A 26,692-nucleotide genomic window follows, 5' to 3' on the forward strand; every position below is an offset into this window, starting at 1 on the left:
CACAGGTGCAAAAAGATCCAGAAAAAAAAGCTCGTGCACAGCTTCTTTTGTACAGCATGTTTCAGGTTTTACTGAACACTACACAGTGGCCTGTCAGTAGAGGAATCTCATTGGTAAATCATGTTTTGAGTAACTGTCACCTTTAGTGAGACAAACCTGGATTATCAACCAGTTGTCCTATTTTGGCCTCAGACTTGGTTTAGCTAAGCAACCCCATGCCTGGAGGACATGCAGCAAAACCCTTTTTTGCTATCAATCATTCAATGCAGCACAGTGTACTTCATACAGGAGGACCATTTTTTATTTCTGCAGGTCCCAGAAAACCAGCAGTATCACAACATACATCATATTGGAAGATACTATAAGTCACGCATCCTGATTTAAGATCCTGCCAACTGTGGCAGTTAGTCATGGATGAGTGATTTAGGTCTTTTAAAGCAGCACCATAAAAGGTATTGGCAAAAGTGGTTTTAATACGAATTTGTAAAAGTGAGACTTCACAAAGTTTAATGGCAAGGTTCACTCTGTTACTTCCTACACAAATGAAACATGCAAAGGAAAATCAAGTTAGAATAGAGCTAGAATGACTTACACTGAGACCAGGGATGCAAAAGGGTAAGGGAGACCTTACCCCTCAACTCCTGTTGAGTGATGAGGTTCAGAGTGGACCCCCTTGGTTTCTAAACTCTGATGGAGTTTAGGTGTGCCTAGGTCTAATCTTAGTCTCAGACCTGGACAATGGTTTATTTCTAATGGAATTATCTATACAAAGTTTATAATAATGGAGTATTGATTTCATGCTGTCAGTCACCAAGGATCTGTTGCTTGCACCCCCCCCACCTTTCCCCCCCTTCCCCCCCCCCAAGTAAGGGGCCTCTCCACCTTGGGTAAAGAAGGATCTCTTAGTCTTAGGTAAGGAATCTCAAAACTAGAGAGAAGCATCCCTGCTCAAGGGGAGGTCACTGATGTGCAGTCCAGTTGCAATTTAGAGGGAACTCAAATCAGACACATCCAAAGATCTGTTATTAGTAAAATGTGTCCTGCCTAGCAGGGAGAGCCCAAAGAAGGTTCACTTAGGCTGTTGTATTGATGGAATAATGTGTTTGCTTCCTAGTCAAATGGCATACAATGGAAAGGTATGCATGAGACTCCTTGTACCCATAACTTTGTTTCTTGATAAATGAGTCTTGGAAAAACCACATACTATTCATGTGTTAATCACACGATCGATGTGCCAGACTCATGCTTTGATGCTCACTGGGTCGCTTTGTTCCTTTGTGGGTGTCTTGAAAGGGTTCTTAACCTGGCTATGGCCTTTACCTCTATTGAGGCCTGTACCAAACTATTGCTAGTTTGGTTAACCGGTCAAGTGCATCGGTCACAGAAGCCCAATACTGGATGTAATTCTGACCTCACTTTGAAACATGCCATTTACAGTGACCCACGTTCACTGTTAGTATAGGGTGTATACACGATATGAACTGAAACAGGGCTGCACCTGCTTACCCTAATGTATTTATTTATCTCTCTGTATAGCTGCTTTATTATGAAGTGTTGAGTCTACTTTAAAAGGTACTTACAGGCAGATGATTTTACCCTGTAAATCACTTTATCATAAAGATGGATGTGCTTAATGCAGAAGTGGAGTTTGTGCCTTCTTTTCTTGCTTACTCCTATTAACAGGAATGTGTATGCAAATGCATATCTCCCAGCAGCTACAATAAATTGCTCTTGGGCACCTTTCATCTTGATTTAGAAGTTCAAAAGAAATGTGTATATATATATATATATATATATATATATATATTCCCCCCTCCTCCAAAAGTTGTGGCAAGGGGCAAGGGAAGTTGACCATTTGGGTTAAGGTTTTAACGCCATGTTAGCAGTTTTTGAAGGTGCTATGGCTTTGATGAGATAGGGCTGTCTTCCCTCCACTCCCTTGTATGTGGGCTGCTGTGTTCAATAAGCCAGAAAAATGTAAATAAGACAGATAAGATTAAGACATAAAATATAGACTGATGATTAAATACATTATGACCCTCTATGAGAAACAGCCTCAACAGAAGCCCTGGGTAAAGCTCCAGCTGAGATGTATTGTCTCTAATTACAGTGATCAGTCCCAAACAATCAGCTGGTTTCCCTCTATACCCCAGGCCTGAAGGAGGCTTCTGCTGTTGGGGGAAGGCTGCTGAGATGTTTCTCTGCAAACCTACTATTCTTCAGCTGTGTGGATGTTGGCCCTATGCAGCTATTTTGGGTGTTTCTCTAAGCAGCAGTGTGTAAGTAAAGCTGTTATTATATGTTGTGGCTGGAGTGTTATGCTTAGTAGGGTCAGTGGGTTCCAGCAAAGTTGGTTGTTTGTAGAATGTCATTGTTGCTTTTTCTTTCTTCTGGGGGAGAAATGGATGTGCTTCGTCCTGCAGTTGCCAGTGGTTGGTTGAATCCACCTGCTAATCATAGAATAGTTAGAGTTGGAAAGGACCTTAAGGTCAGCTAGTTCCAACCCCCCTGCCATGGGCAGGGACACCTCACACTATTCATAAGTACATTTACCATATGTGTGGTCTACTCAGAAACCACACGGTTTCATGTAGCATGGGCTGCAGCATTGGAAATACTAATTCTACATGTAGAAGACTGCAAAGGGTCACTTTGTCCAGTGTATCCTTATAGTGTGATACCAAAGTAATTAAAGAATTAACATCTAAATGGAGAGCATTCAATCCCATACACATCTTTGCAAGTGGATAGGGGCTTTTAGTCCTTATTTGGATCCCCTCTACTGCTTCCGTTCTTTGCTATGATACTTACATGCAAATGTTTAGAAACTCATTCTGTGCAGTTAAATGACTTGGTTTTCTATCTCAATGTTCTGCCACTGTGTGTGGCTGTAGCTGTATGGTATGTGTGTATATTGCAAAATGTTTATACACAGACTTGTGATTGCCGATGTGGGCTTGGCTGCTTTTGGTGTAGAATAAGGGAAGAAAACCAGTTATTATTTTGTTGTAAAACTGGAAAACATTTGAAAGAGTGGAATGCTTATATTGTGTGTTGTCACTGCTTGTGGGATGCACTGTTTATTCTCCTCTGTCAATTATAGGATATTTGTGAAGGGAAATCCAAATATAAATTGTGGTTAAACACACGAAAAAGGTGCAATGGCTAAAATACACTGTGTAGAGTGTTGTTTCCAGACCCTTCCCACTAACTGCTTTGGCACGTAGCAAATGACTGATAAAAGGGAAGAATTTTTTCTGCCTGTTTGGCAGTGGGCTGCTTCGTACCCTGAGTTTCAACCACTGAAATCAGTTACGCTGCACCAGAGTTTAAGTTTTGCATTCTAAGGAAACACCAGCAATCTGTCTTGAAACTCATCTCACATGGGAGAAATCAAGGTGTGTCTGTGTCTCCAGCACAGATCCCATGCTGCGAGGGGGATGCATGGGGTCAGAGCAATTCCCCCAAATCCTCTTGGGTCTGAGTGTTTTAGCTTTGTGCAAACAGGCAAAGCATTTAGACTTGTGCCTGCTTGAAATAAGTTTTCACTTTTCACATCCAAAGTGCCTTTGTCTCAACCTGTATCATTGTGAGATTTAGTTGAAATAGTTTAAATCTTTCTCCAGGTATGTTTCATTTACCTCAGCTGTGTTTTTTTAACAGCTCCACTTCTTGGGAGCTGAAAGCATTCTAATGTGTTAAGAACTTTCTTTACCGTGTTAAAAGTATGGAATATATTTGAGTGAATGAAGTATTAGAGGGGGAAAAAAGACAATCCCATTTTTTTTTACCTTTAAAGGGAAGGTGTTCTTGGTTTGTTTCAGGAAGTTGATAAGAATGTGGGTCCAAATGGACTGCTGAGACAGACAAAGGAATTACTGGTTTATTTAATGCAATTTTACTCACTAGTAAGATCACAAACTTTATCCTACAAATTGCTAATAAATGTTAATGAGATTTTACAGCTTTCAACAGAAAACTGTAAGGATTATGTCTAGATTTTACACCAGAAACTTCTCTGAGAGCAGGTGGTGAGAGTATGGCATGTTGCAGAGTATTATTGTCTCTCACCATGCCTACTGCAGAGGGAAAGACGGACCAATACTGTAGTCTTGTGAGGCACATCTAAAGTTTTCTTCCATGCTATTGCAATAAAATAGGCAGCATTCAATGGCAGGGCAATCCGACTTGCCCCACTGAATCTGTAGCAGATGAGATGGAACACTGGCATGTAGGTGCATTAAGGTAATCTTAGGACTGTTCATGAAATAGTGTTAACTTTCATCCCTGCTCACCAAAGGCATATTTCCATTCAGTGAACTGGTAGTAAAGTATCTCCCATAGTCTTGAAAAGGCAGGAAAACAGAACTTCAAAATAACTAATCTACTGCCTCTGAAATAGCAACATCATTTTATTCCGTGCAGAGGGAGAATAATACAAGGGTGAATTTACCATGTCCTTCTCTAAATGCATCAGTCTGCAAGAAACTACACTGAAGAAAAGCATTCCTACTGTTTTGGCATAGCTGCTATTTTTTTTTACTTGCTTGTTCTGGGAGTATCATTTTGGTAACGTAAGAATGGAAGAGTGTGATCTCTGGAGAAAGAGGAACTTTAAGGGAAAGGGAGCTATCTTAATGTTGTGTTTTCATGAAAGGAGGCTTTGTCCCGAAGGAGAACTCGCATCATAAAAAGTTTACTTAAAGATGGCCTTTCCTCGTAAGTAATGCATGCCTTCTATTGACTCCCCGTGAAGTTGTCTAAGCACACTATTTAATTCTGCCCTGCAGTGCTGGGGATTGTGTAAGACTGACCCAGCGTTACCTGTCCTGGCTGTAGGAATAAACGAGCTAAATGGTAGGTGGCACAGAGCAGAGCCAAACCACCACCGTGTTCGGGTGATGGTGCAGCTGCGACCTTGCAGGCTTGGGTGATGCAGTGAGAGGTGCAGGGCTGTGGGCATGTGCTGGGGCAGCCCCATGAGAGGGGAAGTTACGGCAGGCAGGAGGTGCCCTCACAGCACAGGAGCAGGCATGAACCACTGTGGGGCGGTGAAGCCTGTTAGGCTTCAGGCAGGGGAGAAACACAACATTTATTTGCTTTTGTTTTAATCACAACTGCCCTCAAATAAAGGGGGTGTTTTGAAAAAGCAAGGGCTTCAGGAAGAAGCAAAGTGCTTAAGAGAGCAAAAGGTTTTAAGTGTGATTTAACAGTGTGCCTCTGCCCCTATTTACCCAGGGATATTGTCTGTTTTTTCACATCTAACCAGTTAAAAAATGCCTTGGGAGACAAATATACCCACATCACCTGGGCAGGAGCAGTCCCAGGCATAGCTACAGGTTGTGTGGAGCAGAGATTTGGAGCAGCCTTGCAGAGAAGGACTTGGGGGTGTTGGTTGATTAGAAAGTTAATATGAGCCAGCTTCGGTGTGTGCTTGCAGCCCAGAAAGCCAAACGTATGCTGAGCTGCATCAAAAGGAGCGTGACCAGGAGGTCGAAGGAGGTGATCCTGCCCCTCTACTCTGCTCTTGTGAGACCTCACTTGGAGTATTGTGTGCAGTTCTGGTGTCCTCAACATAAAAAGGACATGGAACTGTTGGCACAAGTCCAGAGGAGGGCCACGAGGATGATCAGGGAACTGAAGCACCTCCTGTTTGAGGACAGGCTGAGAAAGTTGGAGCTGTTCAGCCTGGAGAAGTCTGTGTGGAGACCTCGTAGCAGCCTTTCAGTATCTGAAGGGGGCCCCTAAGGATGCTGGGGAGGGACTCTTCATTAGGGACTGTAGTGATAGGACAAGGGGTAACGGGTTCAAACTTAAACAGGGGAAGTTTAGATTGGATATAAAGAGGAAGTTCTTTACTGTAAGGGTGGTGAGGCACTGGAATGGGTTGCCCAAGGAAGCTGTGAATGCTCCATCCCTGGCGGTGTTCAAGGCCAGGTTGGACGGAGTCTTGGGCAAGATGGTTTAGTGTGAGGTGTCCCTGCCCATGGCAGGAGGGTTGGAATGAGGTGATCTTAAGGTCCTTTCCAACCCTAACTACTCTATGATTCTATGATTGGTGGGAGTAGACTCATTCTTCCAGAAGCTCCAGTGTACTGAAACTGGCCAGCTGGGGCTACCTGATGTGTCACTTAATGTTCGCTACAGCTGTTTGATTTACTCCTAGAACAGGAGCAAAACCAGTACTCACAACAAACAGTTAACTTCCACAGAGCAATTCCTTCATCCAAACCAATTTCCTTCAGATGTTGTGAACCTTGGGACAGCTGCATAATATTGGTTTTTATGTAAAAGAAATTGCTGAAAGCTCAGCTTTGATGCTTTCCACTTGCCCTGTCAGCCTTTACACATTGGCCATTTTCCTCCTTTACACAGGTGTCGTTACAATTTCTACCTTCGCACTGAATGAGACTTGCCAGATATGTGTTAGAATGGCTGCACACATGATTTTTTTTGTAGCTGTATATAGCAGCTACTGTGCAGTGCAGTTTCACTTAAAAGTAGCCCACATCATCCTATCTAAATGCAAAAGGTGTTTCTTCCAATTGTCCGACCCTTCCAAGGACACCTGGGTGAAGAAGGCAGGCTTCAGGCAAAAACAGAGGCATGCTGGAAAGGGGAAAATGTCTTGCTTTTGTAATGGGGCCTGTTGCAGGTGCAAGGCCACTGCTTGATCTTTGGGCAGATGTGCTGGGTCCCCTTCTTCCTTACTTCTATACATGGTTTTCTCCTTGATTAGTGGTTTGTTGTACCACTTCTGTCTCAATGGCCTAACTTAGAGCTGGGCTACAAATTTGCATCCTTACAGCCAGCTCAATGTCCTTAATTATATGTGTCTTTATAGGTCTAAGGAAAATTTCAGGTTTGGAAATGCATGGAGAGAGGAAAGGTTTCTGTATTTATAGGGCTGTGCATCTTTTTTCCTATGTAAAGGCATCTGGGACTGATTCATATTTATGGTAAGGCTGCCTTATGTGAATATAAAAGGAAGCTTGAAGCATGAATAATGGTGTTTTCTGCTAAAGCAATGCTGGAGGAGTGGCAGAAATGAGAAACTCATCAGAGTCCCAATGTCTGAGTGCAGTGGTCCTATTCTGAGATATGGTCATTGAAACCACCTCCACCCTTCCTGTATGGGATGATCAGATGTGTTTCTGTCGTGGTTTAAACCCAGTCAGGCAACTCGTTCACTCACTTCCCCCCCCTTCTTGCCCTCCCCCTACTCCCAGAGGGACAGAGAGGAGAATCAAAAAGAATGCAACTCCCACGGGTTGAGATAAGAACAGTTTAGTAACTAAGGTATAACACAAATCACTGCTGCTACTACCAATAATAATAATGATAAAGGAAATAACAAGGGAAGAGAATAGAACACCTCACCACCAGCCAACCGATAACTTGCCCACCCCCAAGCCCGACCAAGCACTGACCGATACCTCCTCCAACCCTGCAGACTCCCAGCCCTTCCGGCTCTCCATGTTCTTCCTAAACATGCCATGTTTCCTGGGCTTGCTTATAGTACTTGCACAAATACTTCCTTCTTTTTCTTTTTCCATAAATAATTTATGCAAAGGTCACCAGCCACAAACTGTTGCTGGTTTTTCTTCTCACATTATCTGTAATATTTCCCCATTCCAACAAGGAAGTTCTACCTTATCTGTTATGAAGAGAAAGCATGGCAAAGATTACACAGCTTTCTCTTTACTTTTAATGCATCAAGCACAGTCTTTTCCATTTCCTCTTCTTAAACAAGGCTGGAAAATTCATCAAGAAGATGCAGTCATTCATTTAAAATATGTTGCTGAATCAGGAAGTGAAGTGGACCGTAATTTATGCTTTCTGGTGCTTTTTACTACGTAACATTCTGGGATATGGTTCCTTTGCTTTGTCACCAGTTCAGTTCTGTCCAAGTCCCAAGCCAGACATCAACACTTAATAAGCTTTATAGATGTTAACTGGTTTTGTTGGATCATTTCTTGCCCTTCTATTATGGACATAGTATCCTAGCAAATGATGAGAAGTACCTGCTGGCTAAATGAAAATACCAAATGCAAAGAATTTTGTTTGTTTACAAATGTATTGAAAAGAATGACAATACTTCCTTTGATTTTTCTTGTTAATATCACTTGTTGGCTGAAGAAGTGTTCCTGAGTAAGTCTGTCCCATACCCTTTTAGTAGATTAGCTCTGGAAAAAGAGACGACTACCAGGGAATTCAACGGGTGTGATTCTATTCCTCTCACCAGTGTAAACCTAGGATGTCATCCTGAAAATCAGTGCAGTTAGTGGAGAACAAATTTAAGTGAGGACAGAATGATTGAACATACATGAGACATGTATGCAGTTGAGTTGAATACTGGCTGTATTCTCAACTGCATTTGCCACTGACTCTGGGATCCAAAGGGATCCACTGAACCAGCCCTGCACACCTGGCTGCAGTACTTGAGGTGCCACAAAACTTGGTCCCAGCCATGGTCACTCTTCTGTAGCTGCTGTCCCCTGCAGATCAGAGGAGAGATTCTCATCCCAGGTAACTGCACTGTCTTGAGTGACCTGCAGGACTGTGAGACAGCTGTCCTATGCTGCTGAAGCACTGCTAGAGCCTCTTTTCAAGGGTGGTCCCTCAGGCCCCAGAGTAAGTGCTGCATGTCTGGGGAAGGACTGCTGAGGGAAAAGCCATGCTGCACGAGAGTCCAGGCTGCTTTGAAGCTGGTGGGCAGCCCAAGGGAGTTGTCATCCCTGCTGCACATGGGATCCCTTAGCACCCAGAATGAAGAAGGTGTGATGGTGACCTGAAACTCTCCTGAAGCTTCATCCTCTTCCAGCACTGGGATTTCTCACTTTCCTAGAGGTAGATTATTTCTGTATGACAATAATATTGTCTAATCCTCTAAAATTCTACACTGGCAGTGCGTTCACCTGTAATGCAGCTGATTGACCTGTCCTGCAGAGCAAGGCATGAACTGAAGTCCTCTGTCCAACTAACTAGCCTGCCTCCTCTGCTGTGTTCATGTCAGCACAGCTTCCGGACGTCAAAACCAACCCATCAGATCTGTTTTACTCAAAGCAGCCCATGATGCCACCAGGTACAACAGGCTAATGCCCCAGGTTTTCCCATTTCCATTTTTATGTCAGCCTAATACAGTTCTGAATCTTTGAAGGCTGAGGAATTTTGGTTACTGATGGAGTTTTCTCCATGCTGTTTCCCACACGTAACTTTCAGTAAAGGGAAGGTCCTGGTTCAGAGATTCTAGGTGAGGGGCAGGCAAAGTTCTGTGATGAAACACAGCTCAGCCCAGAGGCTACTGAGAATGCAGTCCATTTGTCTCTGGATCTTCACGTATGGAAGCTGTAAAACAGCCCTGACTGCAGGGTTGCGGAAGTAAACTGCCCATACTTCTTTCTCCCTGAGAAAGCAGTGCCAGGTTAAAGGCGAGAAGCTCTCTTTCTTCATAAATTATGCTGTTAACAAACCACATAAAAATAATTTAACAAATGTCAGAACATGTTGGAAGGAAAAATAAAACCCCAGAAACCCCTCTCCTCCCCCCATCAAAATGTAAGTGCAAGGATAGTATAAAGCCATTGTATGATCTGTCATGAGAACCAGTGAGTGGAGAGAGCTGTTTCTAACACTTTGAAAGCATTTTGGGTAGCTGTAACCCACCTGCCTAAATTGACTTAAATATGCTGGTTTGTGGAAAGGGAAGAATAATTATTTCACCCCATAGTATGATGGGGAGGAATTGTTTTAAGAATTATGTCATAGTTCCTTTTGAGTTAGCCATGGCATGTTTCAGCCTCTGAATGACACTGTGGAGCTGCAATGCAAGTTCAATAATTTTTATTAAAATTAATGGTTTAATTAAACTCCTAAAAATTGTTGCCCTTATATTTTAAATCTCTAAATGTAGTGCTATAGCCTGCTATATATTTAAGAAACTTCTAGTTGGGTGTGCAACATAATTTAAGAATCACCAGAGAGAGGAGGAAAAAAAATCCAAATCATTAAATTATGAAAGAGATGAAGGTCTGTGCTTGCTTACAGCCAGGAGATAAAACACTGAATTGGTTTGCTAAAGAAACCTTTTCTGAGGGGTTATCCAAGTATTCCAATAAGCCTATTGCATAAGGACCAAATAGCTTAAAACCAAAGCTACATATAAGATGCAGCTATAGGAATTGCTGTTCAGATGTATAGTGTTGTGTGGCTCCCGTAATTGCCTCTGTGTGTGTTCTTCCCCTTGCAGGGAAAGCAGGAAAGCTCAGCTGTTTATGAAAGCCAAATACCAAAAAAGATGGCAAACAATCTGGCTTTACATTTTGCCATACCACAAATGGAGGGACAAAGACTGGAAAGAGGCACAGGGTCCAAACTCCATCCAGAAGAATCAAAATGCAAAAGAATGAGGTTCCCAGTGATTCTTGGGACACTGTCAAGAGGTGCATCTGAGTTAAACAGGAAAACTAAATGGCTCCCTATTAGTAGACTATTCCGGGTTTTGCTTTAAAATTGAGCAGGAATATCAGCAGTGTAGTAAACTGCTGTTTACACTTTTCAGATGTGTGAGCTCAGTCAGACAATAGCAAGCCTATGCTGCAGAGCCTGGTGTGGTGGTAGAAATGTCAATCCAAATAACTGAGACCTAATAACGTTGTCATAACGCAGCTGGTATTGTTTGGGAGGATAATCTCTTCAGACTTACGTACTATAGGACAAAAAAGCCCAATGCAATTTGAAGGGCCACTATCTATCAAGCTTTTTGCTTTTACAGTACTTGGAACTACACAACAACAGTCTGGGAAGGAAGCCATTTTGTGTCAAAAAACCCAAGCTGCAGCACTGTGGTAGAGAGAATGCAGATGCAACGTTGCAAAGAGCCGTACTCTGCTACAGTATTATTTATCTGATATTATCACTGTGGAGAGCAGTTCTGTGGAGATAAGGAAGCCACTCAATAAGATGCAACAAGACCACTAGTCTTACATACCATGGAGAACCTCAGTGTTACTCATAGTACCTTACTGAACTCAGCAACTCAGAGACTGAGCACAGCCAGCATCCATCTCTGAGGGCCAACTCTGAATGTACCTCTGCAAAAAGTACATTGCTGAGAGTAAAGAGGGGATCTCAATGGCCCAAAAAGCCATTTTGTTTTTGAGGAGCTCACCAATATCTTATGGCAACTATCAGCAATTTTTACATAGCATGCATTTGATACTCTGCTTAGAAATAACTTTCTGGTGCTGAGAGCTGGAGGTTAACTTGTTGTGCTGTGTGTGCTCTCCTCTGCAACCAGCTCCTGTGTCTGGCCAGAAAGCCCTGCAGGCTTCTGTTTAGTATCATGCATTTAGACTCCTAGAAAAAAAACAAATGGCTTGAATGATATAATAATGAAGGTTTTTCTGTATTATATTCCTCTGGGAGACAAAAGGTGGAAGAATTAGTTAATATTTTAGACTACAGGAGTTAAATTAAGAGATGTGTATGGAGTGTGGAAGTTCAGAGTTGCTGCTGCTTAATGGACTGCAGTCACATATCACAGCATGTGTACGTGTAATTGTGTCCCAAACGGGAGACTAAATCCTTAAAGATTCCCGCGTTATGCATTAGTTCTCTAAACAAGAGACAGAAATAAGACACAGTATTACTAAAGTACATGATTCATTCTGATATACTACTTAAAACATGCCAAGGACATGAGTTACAGCTCAGCCAAAACCTCCCTGTCTGAAATAAACATTGATCTGATGGAGCCCTGCATTGATTTTTAAAACATAACAGCAGGGGGCAAGGAGGGCCAAGGATTTTCACTGCAAACTAGCTGCTTCCATGATAAGAACAAGGTATATTTTCAGTGCTTACTCTTCTTTTTCTAAAATTGTCCCCAGAAGCTGTATTTGCAATGGCAAAGCTCTGAAGAATTCTAAGGGATTTAAGGCTTTTCTTTCAGAATAATTCCTTTTTCAGTAAATAGTCTGGAAAAACACATCCTGCCTTGCACATGGTGCACAAGATTGCAGGAACGTATTTTCAGGGTCATGAGCTAAATTAACATCTGGCTCAATTGATATTTCAGCTGTATTACATGCATTTTGTCTGCATGTAGCCCATCACTTATTTTACTTGCCCTCAGATTATGCAGTGGCACTTACCCTACATGCATATATTATGCAGTCTATGCCTAACATCTGAATGAACCTTGGATTTTCAGTCATCTGGCATACTTGTAAGTTATTCACTTTTTTTCTTTGCTTACAACTAACTACTCTGGATACAGCACAGTCTATTTATAAGCTTTGTAAACACTCCCTCTTCCAAATGCTTTGTGGTATCTTCAGTGTCTTCATGGAAGATTGTCAAATGAGGGAAGCAGCTGAACTGGAGAGGCACGGGAAAGAATGGAAAATAAATCCCCTAACATCAACAAGGCAGAGATTGTCAGTGTTAGCAAACATTTCTCTGATAGCTATTCTGTTAAATTATTCACGAATTTGGAGTAATAGGTTACCTGCTGCTATGCAAAATGAAGATTTGTTTTTTTTTTTACTGTCAGACTGCCAAGTGTAGTAATTTGAGTGCATAAAATTCGACAGCACAGGCAAGCAGCTTTGGTGCCATTGGGATTCTTCCTGTTACTTGATGATGGTCTGATGGTAGTGAGCAGGTTTTTAGTGCTTTTGTGGGCACCAGCATTTCCTCAAAAGTATCACTTAGGTAATAAAATGCTCTTTTTGTTAAAACAGATGAATATCTTCATTTCTGAAGTAATGCATTGTTTCCATGCACATGTAAGACAAGGGCACCCTTACCTGACTGTTCCCAGTACATGTTATTTCTTCCAGCAATTGATATGAAGCCCAGAAGGATGCTTCCTATCCCCAAATTTGCTAAACCAAAAGCCTTCAACATCTTTTTCATCCTCCAAAGTGCAGTAAACAGCATTGAGTGAAGGCACAGGGTTGCTGTTGGCTGTCAGAGGCATATGTGAAATGCTCCCCTTCCATGTGACCCAATTCCTGTAATCTGGAGTTCCGCAAAACCTGCGTATTTGATGGTTACTGGGATTTTGCAAAGGTAAACTGGACCTGGTAGGGATGGTATTTCCAAAAATTAAGGCTATGTTCATAGAAAGGATTGTGTTACTGAAATACCTAGATGGATTTGAAGAGAGGCTTTTATGTCTTGGCAAATTTAAAACCTCTTGATTGCTACTGTTTCCTCAGGTGTCTGCTTTGATAAATATGGTGTTTTAGGATGTGTGAATACTCCAAATAAATTACCCTAGTGAATGACAAAAAATAACCCCCCAAAACAAAATAAAAACCCCTGCCACACAACACCTTCCTCCTCTCCAAAACAACCTCAACACAAACTTGTAAAGAATATTAAGCATAGGGCAATAATTTTCTAATCAACAATGTCACTTCAAGAATAACACAAATCTTCTGGAAACCTCTGCAGATTTACCCAACTTCTTAATGTGTGTTTAAACCATAAAAATACTTTTTGAGATATAAAAGGTTATAGCTGCAATTCTTTGTAAAGGAATAAAATGTTAATTTTGGTGAAAGTTTTTATTAAAATCCATGTTTTTTCTAACAGGCAAATAATGATGCTGGTATATTTACATATGTAACTTTGAAATCATAGCAAGTTAGCTATTAAGACAGAATACTTTGCTTTGGAAAAGAGCAGCTAGCTTACATGTGTTGGTCAACCACTCTAAGTCAAAACTAAACATCTGATAACCATAAATGCTTTTCTGTATGTATGTTCTAATGCCATAAGTATTTAAGACAAAAAAATGATCCCAAACTATATCAAATGGAAAAAGAACAAAGTATAGATTTTTAATGGACTTTTTTTCCTCATTTGTTTCAGTGATGTCTACATTTTAGTCTGTGTGAACATCTGTTTCAGCTGGATGGTTTCAGACAAGGTTAAACAGCTCTAGTAGTTTCTGAAGGGAGGTAAGAAGTATATTGTTGAGCCTGTGTTTGAAAACGGACACTGAGGTAAGGTTTGGCATTGCCTGCTTCAAAGAAAAAGGCTAAAATCTGGCAGTGCGCAGGGCTATTGTGCCAGCCTGATATCTCTTGCCTTGCCCTTACAATTCATGCAGGTTGTAAGTCTTCCAAAAAGCAGCAGTTCACTTGTGTCCAGGAGAGACACTGCAGGTTTCACCCTGTATTTCCTGGAGGTCCCATGGTGCAATGCCCATCTGCCTGTGGAGGATCTGGATCACCAGAAGAAGGCTGGAGCCCCATGAAAAATGGTGCATGATCCTATAAGGATTCTAGTGTGGACAGCGAGGTTGCAAATGTAAGTTAATGCTGGTACTTTGACAGGTTCTGGACCTCTCAATCTTAATGATGTTCATTCATTGAACTGTAGCATGTGTGTTTAGGTCAATGTGTTGCAGTTACTCATGTCATCTGTTGTTCAACTTTTGACTATGGCTAAGCCAACACCGGATAACTAAACAACCATAAGGTTTTTATATCTCTCTCTAATAAGAATAATCCAGGCACATCTGGCTTAATGAACTTGCTTGATCCAAGAAGCAAAAGTCTCAAGTTTCAGATGTATTCATAATTTTTCACTTTATCGGTGTTTATAGGAAGAATTTACTCAGTTATACTTTTTTATATAAGTGGGAGGGGGGAAGGGTTGCTCTATGCCTGGTTAAAATCCTAGTCCTTTACTTTCCTGCAACAGTAGTTCTCACCCACATAGCTAATCATTTTTAAATAACTGAAGCACAAATTTTCATCTCTAAAAATAAGGTGATGAAAATAGCCTATTAAAAATGCTATGCTATATTGGTGGTACAGCTGTAAGGGATTTACAAAAATCAATTATATTGCTACTGTAAAAATATCAGCATTGAAGTTAGTGGCAGTGTATTTTGGTCTTGGATTCCACATATTCATCTGTCTGGTATTTTCAGAAAAAGCAATCTACTTCAAGTCTCTCTATAGAAGACTTTTCCTGCCATTATACATGCCTGATCTAGAATTATTAATTTGGAAATTAAATGTCCATCATCCAAAAAATACCACGTTGAACTTGACAGTACTCTTGGCTTTCTTCTTAAATCCAGAGATTCAAAGAAAGCAAACAACAATAAGCCCCATTTGTTTCCTTTACTGGGAGCTAAAGACTACTGAATAAGTCTCATGACTTGGGGGGGGGAGGCAGGGGGAGGAAGGGTAATAGTGCAACTTCTGTATTCATCACTACTAATACCTGCTGAGTCTGGAAACTCCTGTTTTGATGAACATTATCAACAAATGTTGTGAGGTTTAAATTATTCCATTGATTTACATGAATTTGGTATGCTGTGTGCTGAGAGACTCAGGATATTTAAAAACCAGTAGAGATAATTGGTGGGAAGTTGGAGGAGACTTTCAGACATACCAGAGCAATCGCTTATTGTTGAGATAACCATGTGAAGTTGGTAAAAGTATGTATGTTTTTCTGATTACGCTTCTCTCTTCCCAAAGATGGAGTTCATAAGTATCCATAGTATTATGATATTGTTTCTTTCTGTCTTTCAAAGTTTGGGCAGAAGCAATGGAGTTCTTGTGGCTGCCACAAACCACTATTTTTTTCACCATTCTGAAGGTCATAAACTGATCTCATTAAATTTTCTGCTTCTATAATCAGGGAGAAAATTCTGATAAGACTTTTAATGTGAGAAGTCCTCTTACTCCAAGGCGGAGATTTAACATGGTGTTAGCCACTGAGCACCAGTATCTCACCTCTCATCAAGTGAGAAAGTGGAGGACTGAGGCTTCTGCAAATTCCCCTTGAAGTTGCCAAAGCTAATTTTGCAGAGGCAGGTCAAAACTGTATTTTAGTTACTGCAGAAGGAATATCTGAGAACACATTTTTGCCTGTAGGGCAGCAGTGTGAAAACCTGCACAGTCCCAAGGCTGGAAGCAGAGATGGTCAAGAAAAGGCCTTTCTAGAACTAAAGCAGAATTGAGCATCTCCCACAGTTGCTGAGAAAAGAAAGGAGAATGTCTTTAAAAAGGACTAGCCTAATGCAGAGCTCTCTGCGGCTTGGGAATGAAATGCTTCTCAGATGACTGTGCTGGTTCTTCCAGATGTGTGAGCAATTTTTAGTGCTGATGAGATTTTGCTAGCAGGACGAGCACCATATGAGTATGAATAATTTAATTCCAAATTCTTTCATAGATAGTAATTTTCAAGTAATACCTGCAGATTTTAACCTGGAGAAAGATGCTCTAATGTGTCGCTAAGGGATTTTTGACTTGCCCTTCCAATGTGAAAGGGCACTGTGGAGCACTACCAAACACTTAAGTGTCCCAGTACTATGAGCTAGTGTTTTTTCACATAGGACAACCACAACTTTTTATTTATTTCTCAAAGAAAAAGGTTTTTGCTTCCTTTTACTGGTGGAGACAGGGCACATTTATAATGACAGAGAACCCCACTTTGGGGAGGGCTCCTGCAGTGGGCAGGAGGCTTTGGAGGGACCTGCTGGGGAAGCCCTGGTGCAGGGAACCCCACTGAGGTTGCTGAATGCCTGTGACAGGTGGTTTCAGCCACCACTCTGGTGGAGGAACACATCTGCTGAGGCCTGTCTTGATCTTTGTGTCTTTGTCAGGACATATCAGTAGGCATGTTAACTTGGCCATGGGAATACAGACTCTTGGTCCTATTTATGGACTTCACCTATAAGGGGATTTTCAGTTCAATGAGTATCCCAGATAATACCTCAGGTCAAATACAACTTCCTGTCTGTAAAAGTGGGTGTCTCTATTGCCTGCCTGGATGGCAAAGCACTCTATCAATGATGGGATAAAGATTAACTAAAAATGAAAGTAATTGGGTTTTCTCTAGCTTCTTCTCTGTTTCTTTCACAAGTTGCTCTTAGGTACCAGAGCCCCTCTTTGAGATGGAAATAGTTACTGTGCTTCTCTCTTGGCAGTTTGGTCTATTTGGTAACTGGAGTCTTCTCATTTGGCAAGCTATTCTCAGGGTTCCCACGTTGCACTCGTTCTTGCATTTTCCATTCCCTTATTACTTTCCTAATAACTGCTTCTCAGGCCTCCTCTCTTCCTTTAATATTTTCTTGTGTGTTTGGCTGGGCTTCTCTGCATTTTTGGTATGGCGTACGATGTGCCATCGCTGGAACAAGATGTCACAGCTTTTCAGCTGCTGGGCATGGGGTTGCTCATTCAGAACGCTTTGCTTCAGTTGCCTGTTTCAGCTCTCTCCACGAGAGCTTTAACTCTGGTTTATGGGGGGTCTCTGCTATAGCAGCGACATTCTGGAACGGAAGATGCCTTGTCTGGTAAACAATTGCTAGTATCTTGGCTACAGTGAGACACCTTTCTCAGCTGGAGTCGCTGGAGCTTTGTGATCTGGAGTCTCTACTCTGGCTTGCGGTTCATTCAGGCTCTCTTCTGCTTCTTGCTCCTGGCTGGATATATTCCCTTGTTTGCTCTAGCTAATCACCTTAAGGAATCTCAGTAGTCTATACAGTCATTTGTGGTTTGGTATTTTTGTCAGTCCTGACTGTCATGCCAATTTTTGCTCTGTAGCCTGGACCTCTTAAGTTTTGTCGCCTGCACCCACAGCATCTCTCCTTTCCTCCTTCAGCCTCTTCTGCTCAGAAGTTTTTGTGTGTTGGTCTTGTAAGGCAGAAAAATCCTCTCTGCTCTGAATTCTTCAGAATATAAATTTATGTTAACTGTCTCCTTATTTTGCTAGTAAAAAATGAGAATGGATAGGATTAACCTAAAAAGTAATCAATTGTGCTTTTCAAAGGCATTTCAAGATTTTAGGCCTATTCAAGACTGGAGAATACCGACTCTCAAAAACGTCTTCTATCAGAAGGTAACAGGCGTATCTGGAGAGAGAAGGCAAACACTGGTCATTACAATGTCTTTCACTTTCTACAAAGAAATAAACATGTCTAATGGCCTCAGACCTGGAGTCCCCCTTTCTTCAATTTTAGCCAGTTGTTGTAAAAGACATACTGTAATCCTTTCCATTTCTTGTACTTGTGAATCCTATTTGATAGCTGGGTAATTTTCTTTAACTGGAGCAGTATGTTAAACATTTTCTTGGCTGCCACAGTCAGAATTCTAAGTAATTTTGCTGAACTAGGTTCCAGCAATTTTGGTACGTAGCCTAACACCATATATTGTGGTGTGCAGGGCAAATCAGTTCTCCAAAGGGAACTGAATGGCAGTGTGGATCTTCTGCCAAAAGTTCCTAATACTGGGACTGTACCAGGAAACTTGTGTGGGTCCTGTTCTGCTCTTACTCAAGTCAGAGGTAAAGTTCCTATTGACTGCAGCAGGATAAGGCTCAGGCTTCAACACTCAGTCCTCACATTCCCATGTTGCACATTTTCTTTCAAATTCTTATTCATTTTTTTTTCTTTAATTTTAGGCTCTGGCAGTATACCAATCATTGCTTTCTCCTGTACATTTTCTGGAAGGAAAATCAGAGATAGGAATCATTTCCCTCGCCTCTTATACTGTTCAAGAGTAGCTCCTGTTCTGTTTCCCAAAGTGTGGCTGGAACTCAGCAGCTGTAATCTGGAGTGACAGATGAGCAAGTCTGATCATAAAAGGAGGGAAAAAAAAAACAACAAACTGCTGGAAAAGGAGCAAGTAAACAGAAGAAAAGCCTGTAATCGTGTCAGAAAGGCAAGAAGTGATATCTCAAAAGAATTACTTTTGCATTTCAGTAATCCCTTGGTTTACTTGGAGAGATAAAAGAAATCGTGGATAGGCTGTGGTCAAGCTGGAGACAGCAAACATGAAAAATGGGATCTCGGGACATTTACCATGGGAAATGAAACTCCAGCATCATTGTGTTGCAATGAGTGTTAATGCATCCGGAGCTTAGTGTCTTACTTGTAAGTATACAGACTGCTATATATAGCACTGGAAATAAACACTCGTAATCTGATAGCTTTAAACATAGTAGGTTTCACGTATTAGGCTGTAAGAACACATGGAAGAAGCAAGTGTAAGAATAAACCTGATAGTGATTTTTTGCTATGAAGCAAAGCCTACTCCACACATGACATCTTATTTAAGAGCTTGATAGATTTCATGGAATGGCACCAAACCATTCCAAACCCAATCTGTAATGTACATCTTAGTTCATCTTAATGCTAATAAAACCTAAATGAAATACGACACTGCAGTTGTTGAAAGCCATTCAAGTGTGGTTTAAAACAGAAATGCTGAGAAAGCCTTCACTGCAACAGTGTTCAGTACCTCCCTGGGCAGGCTCTATGTTCTCTTCAGTGAACAAGCACATTTTCAAATTTTGCTGTCACTTTGTTTAAGGCAGGGTACAGAGTCAGGAAGCAGAAATGTTGACAGCTTTTACCTTGTTCTCAAATAATGAAGTAAATAGGAAATCCCATGGTAGCGAGTGAGACTATATAGATTCTGAATGATTCAAGGTATTGAAAATGACTGAATGTGAAATTTAACTCAAAACCATTCTGGTGTGTTGCCTGAAAACAATTTTTCCCTGACAATTTTTGCCCTATTTTTTCTGCCTGTTCCCAGCTACCTGGATCACTCAGAAAAGTCTTTCTCAGCTGAGTGGAGCATCCTCAGATACAAGAATATTAAAATCCTTGTCTTCCACAGGCATTCTTTATGCCTTATCACCTCTTTTGTTTTCTGCTGTTAGGGAATATGTTTGCTTTTATTTCATGTCACCTAAAACCTGAAGGTCGTTGCCAGAGGTCTCGTGAACTTTTTGTTCTCGTAACACCCAGCAAGAGCCAAATACTGCAATGAAATTTCTGCTTAGGTCAATGGAAGTTTTGCCTAAGTAAGGCTGCAGGATTTGGCCACGTGTATATTGCGAGGTCTGGTACTGTTTAACCCTACCTTGCTTGTTCTGAGAGATAGCTTACCTAAAGATGTATTATGGGATGGTGTTGCAATAGAATGTTACTTGGACAAGGTAAGAAAACTGGAAATTAAAGCCAAAAAGTCCTTTGTCATTTTAGGAAGAAGACAGCGAAGGGTGTCTTCTTTCTTTTGACATTGTAATGCTACCAGATTACATCTGTTCCTCAAACATTTTTCAGAGGGAGGCTTGCTAGACCCCACTCCAATTATACTCGAGATGTAAACCCTCCAGCGCACTCAGCTTTTTCTTATAGCATTTCATGATCTCCTTTCCCCCCCTCCTCCTCCATCCCCACATTTTGACTTTTAACTTGCAGCTTTCTGCCAGCCCTTCCCAGCTGAAGCCCGGTGGGAACCTAAGGCACTTCTCGCCCTTCAGATGCGCTGACCGCCATCACCTGTCTGCCCCTTACAGTCCCCCGCTGCCCGTTGGACGGGCGCACCCGGGGCTACCGCACGGCTCTGCCTGCCTGGGCCCCTCCGCGGGGCTGGAGCTGGCAGCGATCGACTCGTATCGGCTCGGCGCGGCACTGCGCGCCCCGCTGGTGTCGCTGCGCGGGGCAGCGCGGACGGGTCCGTCCCGCCCCGTGTTTGCTGATGTAATCGCCGGCGGCCACCGCTGAAATTCAACACCGAGGCTGGCGGGGAGGCCGCCGGTGCCGGAGAGGCGGCTACATCACCGCACTCCGCGGAGCTCCTCCGGCGTACCCACCCTGCCCCCGTTAGCGCCCGCCCTGGGGCCGCCCTCGGGCTTGCGCGGAGCTCTGCGGAGACCTCGGGGGCGGAGGGGATTGATGGGCCGGACCTAACTCGGCGGCGGCGCGGTGCTCGGCTCCGTCTATTTCCTCGGATCTCCGCTGCCCGGGCAAATGCATCCAAATGCATTTGAGAGCCGAGAGGACAAGGCGAGGACGCATCTTTCCTGCGGCGCAAACGTAAGTGTCATCGCTACCGGGGCCGGGAAGGGATGGGGCTGCTCCCTGGGGCAGGGGCCGATGTTCCCGGTGTGCTGTCCTCATACCCCACCTTCTGCAGCCGTAACCCTGCGAGATCCCGGGTACTCCTGGAGGACCGATGGGGGTTGCAGGATGCCGGCTCCTCGCCTTGCCCGTGACTGTCTGTCTCTCCCCTCCGCACTCCCTTCTTTCTCTTCTCCCTCTTGCTTTCGGGATGTCCCCCCGGTCCTGTCCCGCATGCCTCACGTTATCCTTGTCCCGCATGCCTCACGTTATCCTTCTCCCGTCCGAGCCGGGGAGCGTAGCCCCTGGGGTGGGGGCAGCTTGACTCAAGAGCTAGCGCATCCCGGCTCCTGGGAGAATAGGGATCCTGGGGAGAGTGAGCCTCCGCACCCGCGGGGAGCCCGGCTGCTTCCCTTTTGGTACCTGGCTACTAAAGCACAGCAAACAAGAAAAAAATTGCACGATTCACATCTAAGAGCTGAGGACACTCTTAATAACAGATGAGGTAGCCTGTATTTACTTGCTTCTGCTATAGGCTGGGGTGTTTCTAACGCATCATCATTAGTGTTGCAGAAGCAGAGCTTGCTCTCCTCTACAGTTTGTCTCAAAGCAGCCGGGGCAAGATAATTGTGAACTTTTAATAGTTAAAATGATATTATAGACGTTACCAGTATACGTTTCCTTTTTAAAAGTGCTTATTCTGGCTTGAATTAAGTTTACCGAGAGCTCTGAGCGGGACAGAGAAGGGTTTGTCATGTGTTGTAGTGACGATTATGCTGCTAAAATGTTCCTCGTGTATAATCTGGGTGCGTTTGAATGCTTGTGGACACTTCCACGGCTGCCTGAAGGTGGCCTTCCATGTTTGTGTGTTTCGTGGCTGTGTCTGGGGGACTCTTCAGGAATTGTCTCTGCAATTTGCAGAAGGAGTTTCTATGATGTCTGTAAAGGGATAGAGCTGGTACAGAAATATAAACTGAACTACAGTGAAGTAGTATTGTAGCAGAGGTGCAGTTTATCTAAGCTGAAAATTTGAGATAGCTCGGCAATATGTATTTCTATGCTTCTATCTTGTTTCCCTAATTTACCTGACTAGAGAGAAAGCAACATGCTTGCTTGCCTGGGTTAAGAAACCAGAATTCCTCACAGGAGGCTCTGGTTCCCTTTGCATGTATCAAGCCAGTCAGTCCCTTGCAACCTACACCATCTTTTTGTGGAAATGATGTTACGTCAGACCTGCTCCCTGTGTAGGGGTGTCTCTGCAGGTTAGATAAATGAAACAGCAGCATGACTCCTAAACCTCTCCCCACATTTGTTGATGGAATAGTTAATTTTGAAACATGAGTTACGAGAGCTGAGTTGTAAAACTCAACCAATCTGAAAAATGTGTAGAGACAAGTATACAGAGACAACAGAAGGGAGCGTTTCACAGGAGTGGGAATTTGAGCTTTGTGCTTTTGCCTTAATACACAGGAAGACAGTGTGCACTAGCTAGACAAGAGAACTAGTGTAGGAAATTAGGGAGGTACTCATAAAATGGCTCTAAAGTAACTTCTTTTTGATTAACTTTTCTCCTTTTACAAAAACAGAGTTGACTATTCTGGATGTGGTAGTTTCTCATCTTAAGCCAAAGGTTGTCCAGAGAGCATCTGGGCCACCAGACAGGGAGTTTCTTGCCTTTGACACACAGCACTGTTGCAGGACTCATCTTAGGCTTCTGCTTTTCAGAGCACTATGTGTTTTGATTCTCTACTTCTTGCCTTATGTCTCTCCCTTTCTCCCATCTTGTGAGCTTGTGTCAAAGGATTCAGGTGCTTCCCCCTCACTGGTTAGCTGCACAGGGGCATCCATGCCCAAAGGGCATGCCACTTGCCCAAGAGGCTTTGGGGGCTGTTGTGTCCCCTGAGCCACCTTGGTAGTAGGTCTCTTCATTTGATAAGCAGCACTGGAGCTGCTGGCTAATCTCATTATAGTAGCAAAGGAGGAAGATACCTTTACTTTTAGATCTTGAAAGGTTTTTAGCAGCTTAGGATCTTTGAGAAGCCCAGGGCATTTCTGTCCACAGGGTGCTATCACCTTTCCCAAAGTCCTCCTCAGGCTGGATGAACACAAGCTGGGCCATTCTCCTCAGCAGTCCTGAGGAGATCCACTGAATCAGTGCACATAGGGCAGGTGCTAGTAATTAAACCATCATCACTGATGAGCACAGGGTTGAAAGCATCTGTGCCAGTTAATCTGGGAATAGGTTTTCCTGCCTTCTCTAGCAGCCAGCTAGTGGTATTTCTTCCTTTAAACTTAAGCTTTAGGAAACTAGCCTGGAATGAAGAGGATACTGCTCTGCACTGACCAAACCCGAGCTCTGTCCGTTGCTGAATCATCTTCCAAGGTTGCAATTTTTCATCGCTGCTTGCCACAACCTCCTGCTTCTTCCATCACCCATAATGGAAGAACATAAGCATGAGTGGTCACTGTCCACTCATAGGGAGAGGCAGGCAGCCACAAGATGTCAAAGATCAGAAAGATAAGCTCTAGTTTAAAAGGTATCAACCACATTTGGTAGTGCCTTCCTCCAAACAATTATATAGTTGCCCTCAGGTGGTGTTTGCATGTAAAATAGGAGAAAGGATGAAAAGGTACATGGAGGGGAGGAAGCTCAAGAGATACCTTGAACTCTAGGACAGGACATAGACAAGTGGTGTTGGAACAGCTTCATGTGTGATGTTAAATGGGGGAAACCAGCCACCAGCCACCATATATGTTGCTTGGAGTCCTCCCTGCCATATGCTTTTGCATTTTTCTGTTGTCACATCTCAGAGGGGCAAGCCTCCCCAGGAGCTGTGGGCTCAGCTAGGGCATGCTGTCCAGGGTTTCTGGAAGCTGCTTGCTTTGTTCCTTGCAGCCATGGCAGCCAATGGATCAAGCCATGTATGCATAACACAGCAGGGAGCCTGGTGTTTTAGGGCAGTTCTGGTGAGAGAATGGAGACAGAAGTGGCTGCTCTGAAGCTTAAAAGCTGCAAATGCAAAGAATAGTGATCTTGACCAAGAAGGAAGAAAAACAGAATTTCCTTTTTCATCTTTGGCCATGGAGGGCTCCCTTGTACAGCTTCACTTGAGGTTGCACATGGTTTCATTTACAGAAAGGTTTACTTACTGCAAAAAAAAAAAAAAATAGGTAAAAGGAAGACTTAACTTTCCCACGCATTAAAGGACCTCTAGCCCTATGGTTGTTTCTGATCCCTGTATTTTCTGTTAGCTGATCACTCGTCTGTTCTTGACATTAGCTGGAGAGCCCTGTGTAAGCCAGACATTTGTCTTTACCTCTCACTAAATGTTTCTGTATATCCAGTTACATCTGTGTAATTTACAGCCCTGGGAGCATTTTGGAATTTCTTGCCTTCCTACAATATTTGCTGGGAGGTGACAGTCAGAACCTGACACATAGCTTGTCCCTGGCTGATGTTATGGAAGAGGCTATTGTAATGAGGAATCATCTTTGCATTTTGGGTTCTGGGGTTCTTTAAGCATGTCAACTCTGGAGTTAACTAAAATGTGTTTATGTTATTTTTACTTGCAAATCCATTTTGTGCTAATGACAGTCAAATAAATAAAGAGTTGTTGTGAGTTTTAGCTGATGCAGTGCAATGCATGGACTTTCTTCCTTACACAGCTGTCTCCTGTCACTGAGCTGCTCATTAGAGCAAAAGATCATCATTGTGTGACACAAACTGTGAACTTAAATTCTGGTCTTCAGAGCTGAAAAAGCCGAAGTGAGTGTCCCATAGCTGATCTGCTGTTTGGACAGCAGTCAATGTTAGGTCTTTTGCAGGATTGGCAGAACTGTTCCAGTAGACATTTCATGGCTGTAGCAGGAGAAAGTATGAGGAGAGAAATAGGAAAGACTGCAGTGGTTGATTAAAACACATGTGTTTACAAGCATGTTGGGATTTGCAAGGTGTAATTTCCACCCCAGTCTCCTTCTTTGATCAGAACTGGAGCAGTGCTGCACATTTTCTAATATCCTGTATATTCTCTGCATTTTTTTCCTGGAAACGTGATGTATTTACGGTTTCACAGTGGCAATACCAATAACATATTACCATTATCATGCTGTACTGTTCCTTAAATTATTCATTTGTTCCTGCCAAAAGTTAAGGTGTCACAATATGCAAATCCACATGGTGTATAACCAATGGACCTAATTTTGTCCAAGATTCAGCCCACTTGTTTGCTTTGAAAATTGAGCAAATGTTTTGAAGAACAGTGCAGGAGACTCTTTAAGATTTATGATAGCAGGGTAAATATTCTTAGTCGAATTTTATAAAGTTTTCTTCCCTGTCCCTTTAATTTGAAATCCTGTTTAAGTAAGTGCTTTGCCTGAAAATCGGTGTGGCAGGTTGTCACCGCAGCCCAGGCTGCTGATCAGGTGGAGAAGGTTTGCTAGCTGGAAAGCAGGGGTGTTGGATAGTGCAGTTCTTCAGTTATCATTTGAACCAACACACCTGTGAGGAATGGGACATGGGTCTCTAATGCTTCCTTTTTCCTCCCAGCATTTGCCACAGCTGGTTTTCCTCATAACAGGAATTGGGGGAGGGCTCAGCTTTAGCTGACAAGTGTCTCTCAAGGGCTGGACTTGAGGAGGGGGCTCACAAGAAGAAGTGGCACTGTCTCTGAAGTACCCCATTCCCCTAAGGGGGACTTGGTTTGGAAACTGGGGTGAAACCCCACAGTAAAACTGCCCAAGGAAGGTGAGTAAATAATGAAACCCACCCTTTGCTAGACCAGTGATTTTTGCATTTTGGTTGTTTTCCTTATACCTATGTATTTCCTTATATCCAGTCTAAACTTCCCCTGTTACCCCTTGGCCTATGATATTGAAGGTGTTTAGTTGCAGCTGTGTTACTTTCAAATACTGTTTATTCCAGATACTCAAGGGCTCTCTGCCATGGTCCAGCAAACACTTTTAGTCAATCTAACAATTAATATTATGAAAAAATCAATAAGGTTATATATATTAATGAGCAGGAGGGTTGAGCTTACCCTTAAGTGTGAGTTGAATAGATAGTATTGGAACTATATTTGCAATATTTTGAAATAGCTGGTCTTAGAACTAAATAGATACAGCTTACTATAATCATTATGTACATCTGTTTCTGTGCCTGGATGTCAAACATTAACAGAAAATGTATTTCTCATTTAATAAAAGATTCAGTCACTCACAAGAGTGTGATAGGGTGCTAATCTGGCTGGTATAATAACTGAGTAAAAAACCAGCAGGCAGTCTCTTTTTAATAATGGCAAAAATGTATTGTTTGCCCAATATCCAATATTTTTCATGTAAAGCAAATTTTGAGCACATAATCTGTATCAACCTTATATATATTCATTGCAATCAGTCTGTGCTACCTGTCAGGACTGCACTCTTCTATCTGAGCATGAAGTTTTAAGTAAAAATCTGATGGCTTTTTCTGTGTGAAGAGCGTTTGTAACATGACTAAAATTTATAATACAGGAATAAAATTGTGAAACATTTTCATTTATAGTAAAATGATGCAATATAGTAACAAGACTGATAGCAGGTCAGAAATATCTGATGATCTCTACAGGTATGAACTTGTCATTTATTTTCTAGTTTCTTTACAGTAATGTTGTGGGTTTGTAGGTTGTTTTTTTTCTTTCCAGGAAGAGATTTACTGCATAGTAACATACATATTTGAAGGCTGCTGCAAGAAATATAAACCAGATGCACTTTATTAATAAAAGCTAGGGTAAAATATATGTAATATATATGAGGGCATACATAATCCTT

General features: G+C 42.4%; 1 protein-coding gene across 15 annotated transcripts in view; it reads left to right on the forward strand.

The window, feature by feature from the left end:
• The first annotated feature begins 1,046 nt into the window (after positions 1-1,046).
• Positions 1,047-26,692, forward strand: part of COL24A1 (collagen type XXIV alpha 1 chain) — a 159,128-nt gene continuing 133,482 nt past the window's right edge. For 7 of the 15 annotated variants that reach the window (XR_009962346.1, XM_062606482.1, XM_062606494.1 and 4 more), the window contains exon 1: positions 20,664-20,863. Coding sequence is in view for 10 of the 15 variants with exons in the window: in XM_062606482.1 (XP_062462466.1) it covers positions 20,808-20,863 (56 nt within the window). In the remaining 5 variants the exon portion in view is untranslated. Of the gene's footprint in view, positions 2,280-7,537; positions 8,530-10,086; positions 12,230-13,884; positions 14,326-17,429; positions 18,319-18,736; positions 18,908-20,663; positions 20,864-24,969; positions 25,632-26,692 lie in introns of those variants that run through there. The other 8 variants (XM_062606489.1, XM_062606484.1, XM_062606483.1 and 5 more) reach the window with 8 other exon arrangements.

The sequence above is a fragment of the Pezoporus occidentalis genome, unplaced genomic scaffold (assembly GCF_034315485.1).
Source record: "Pezoporus occidentalis ecotype Australia unplaced genomic scaffold, CSIRO_AGI_Poc_V1 ctg97, whole genome shotgun sequence".
In the NCBI taxonomy this organism is placed as follows: domain Eukaryota; kingdom Metazoa; phylum Chordata; class Aves; order Psittaciformes; family Psittacidae; genus Pezoporus; species Pezoporus occidentalis.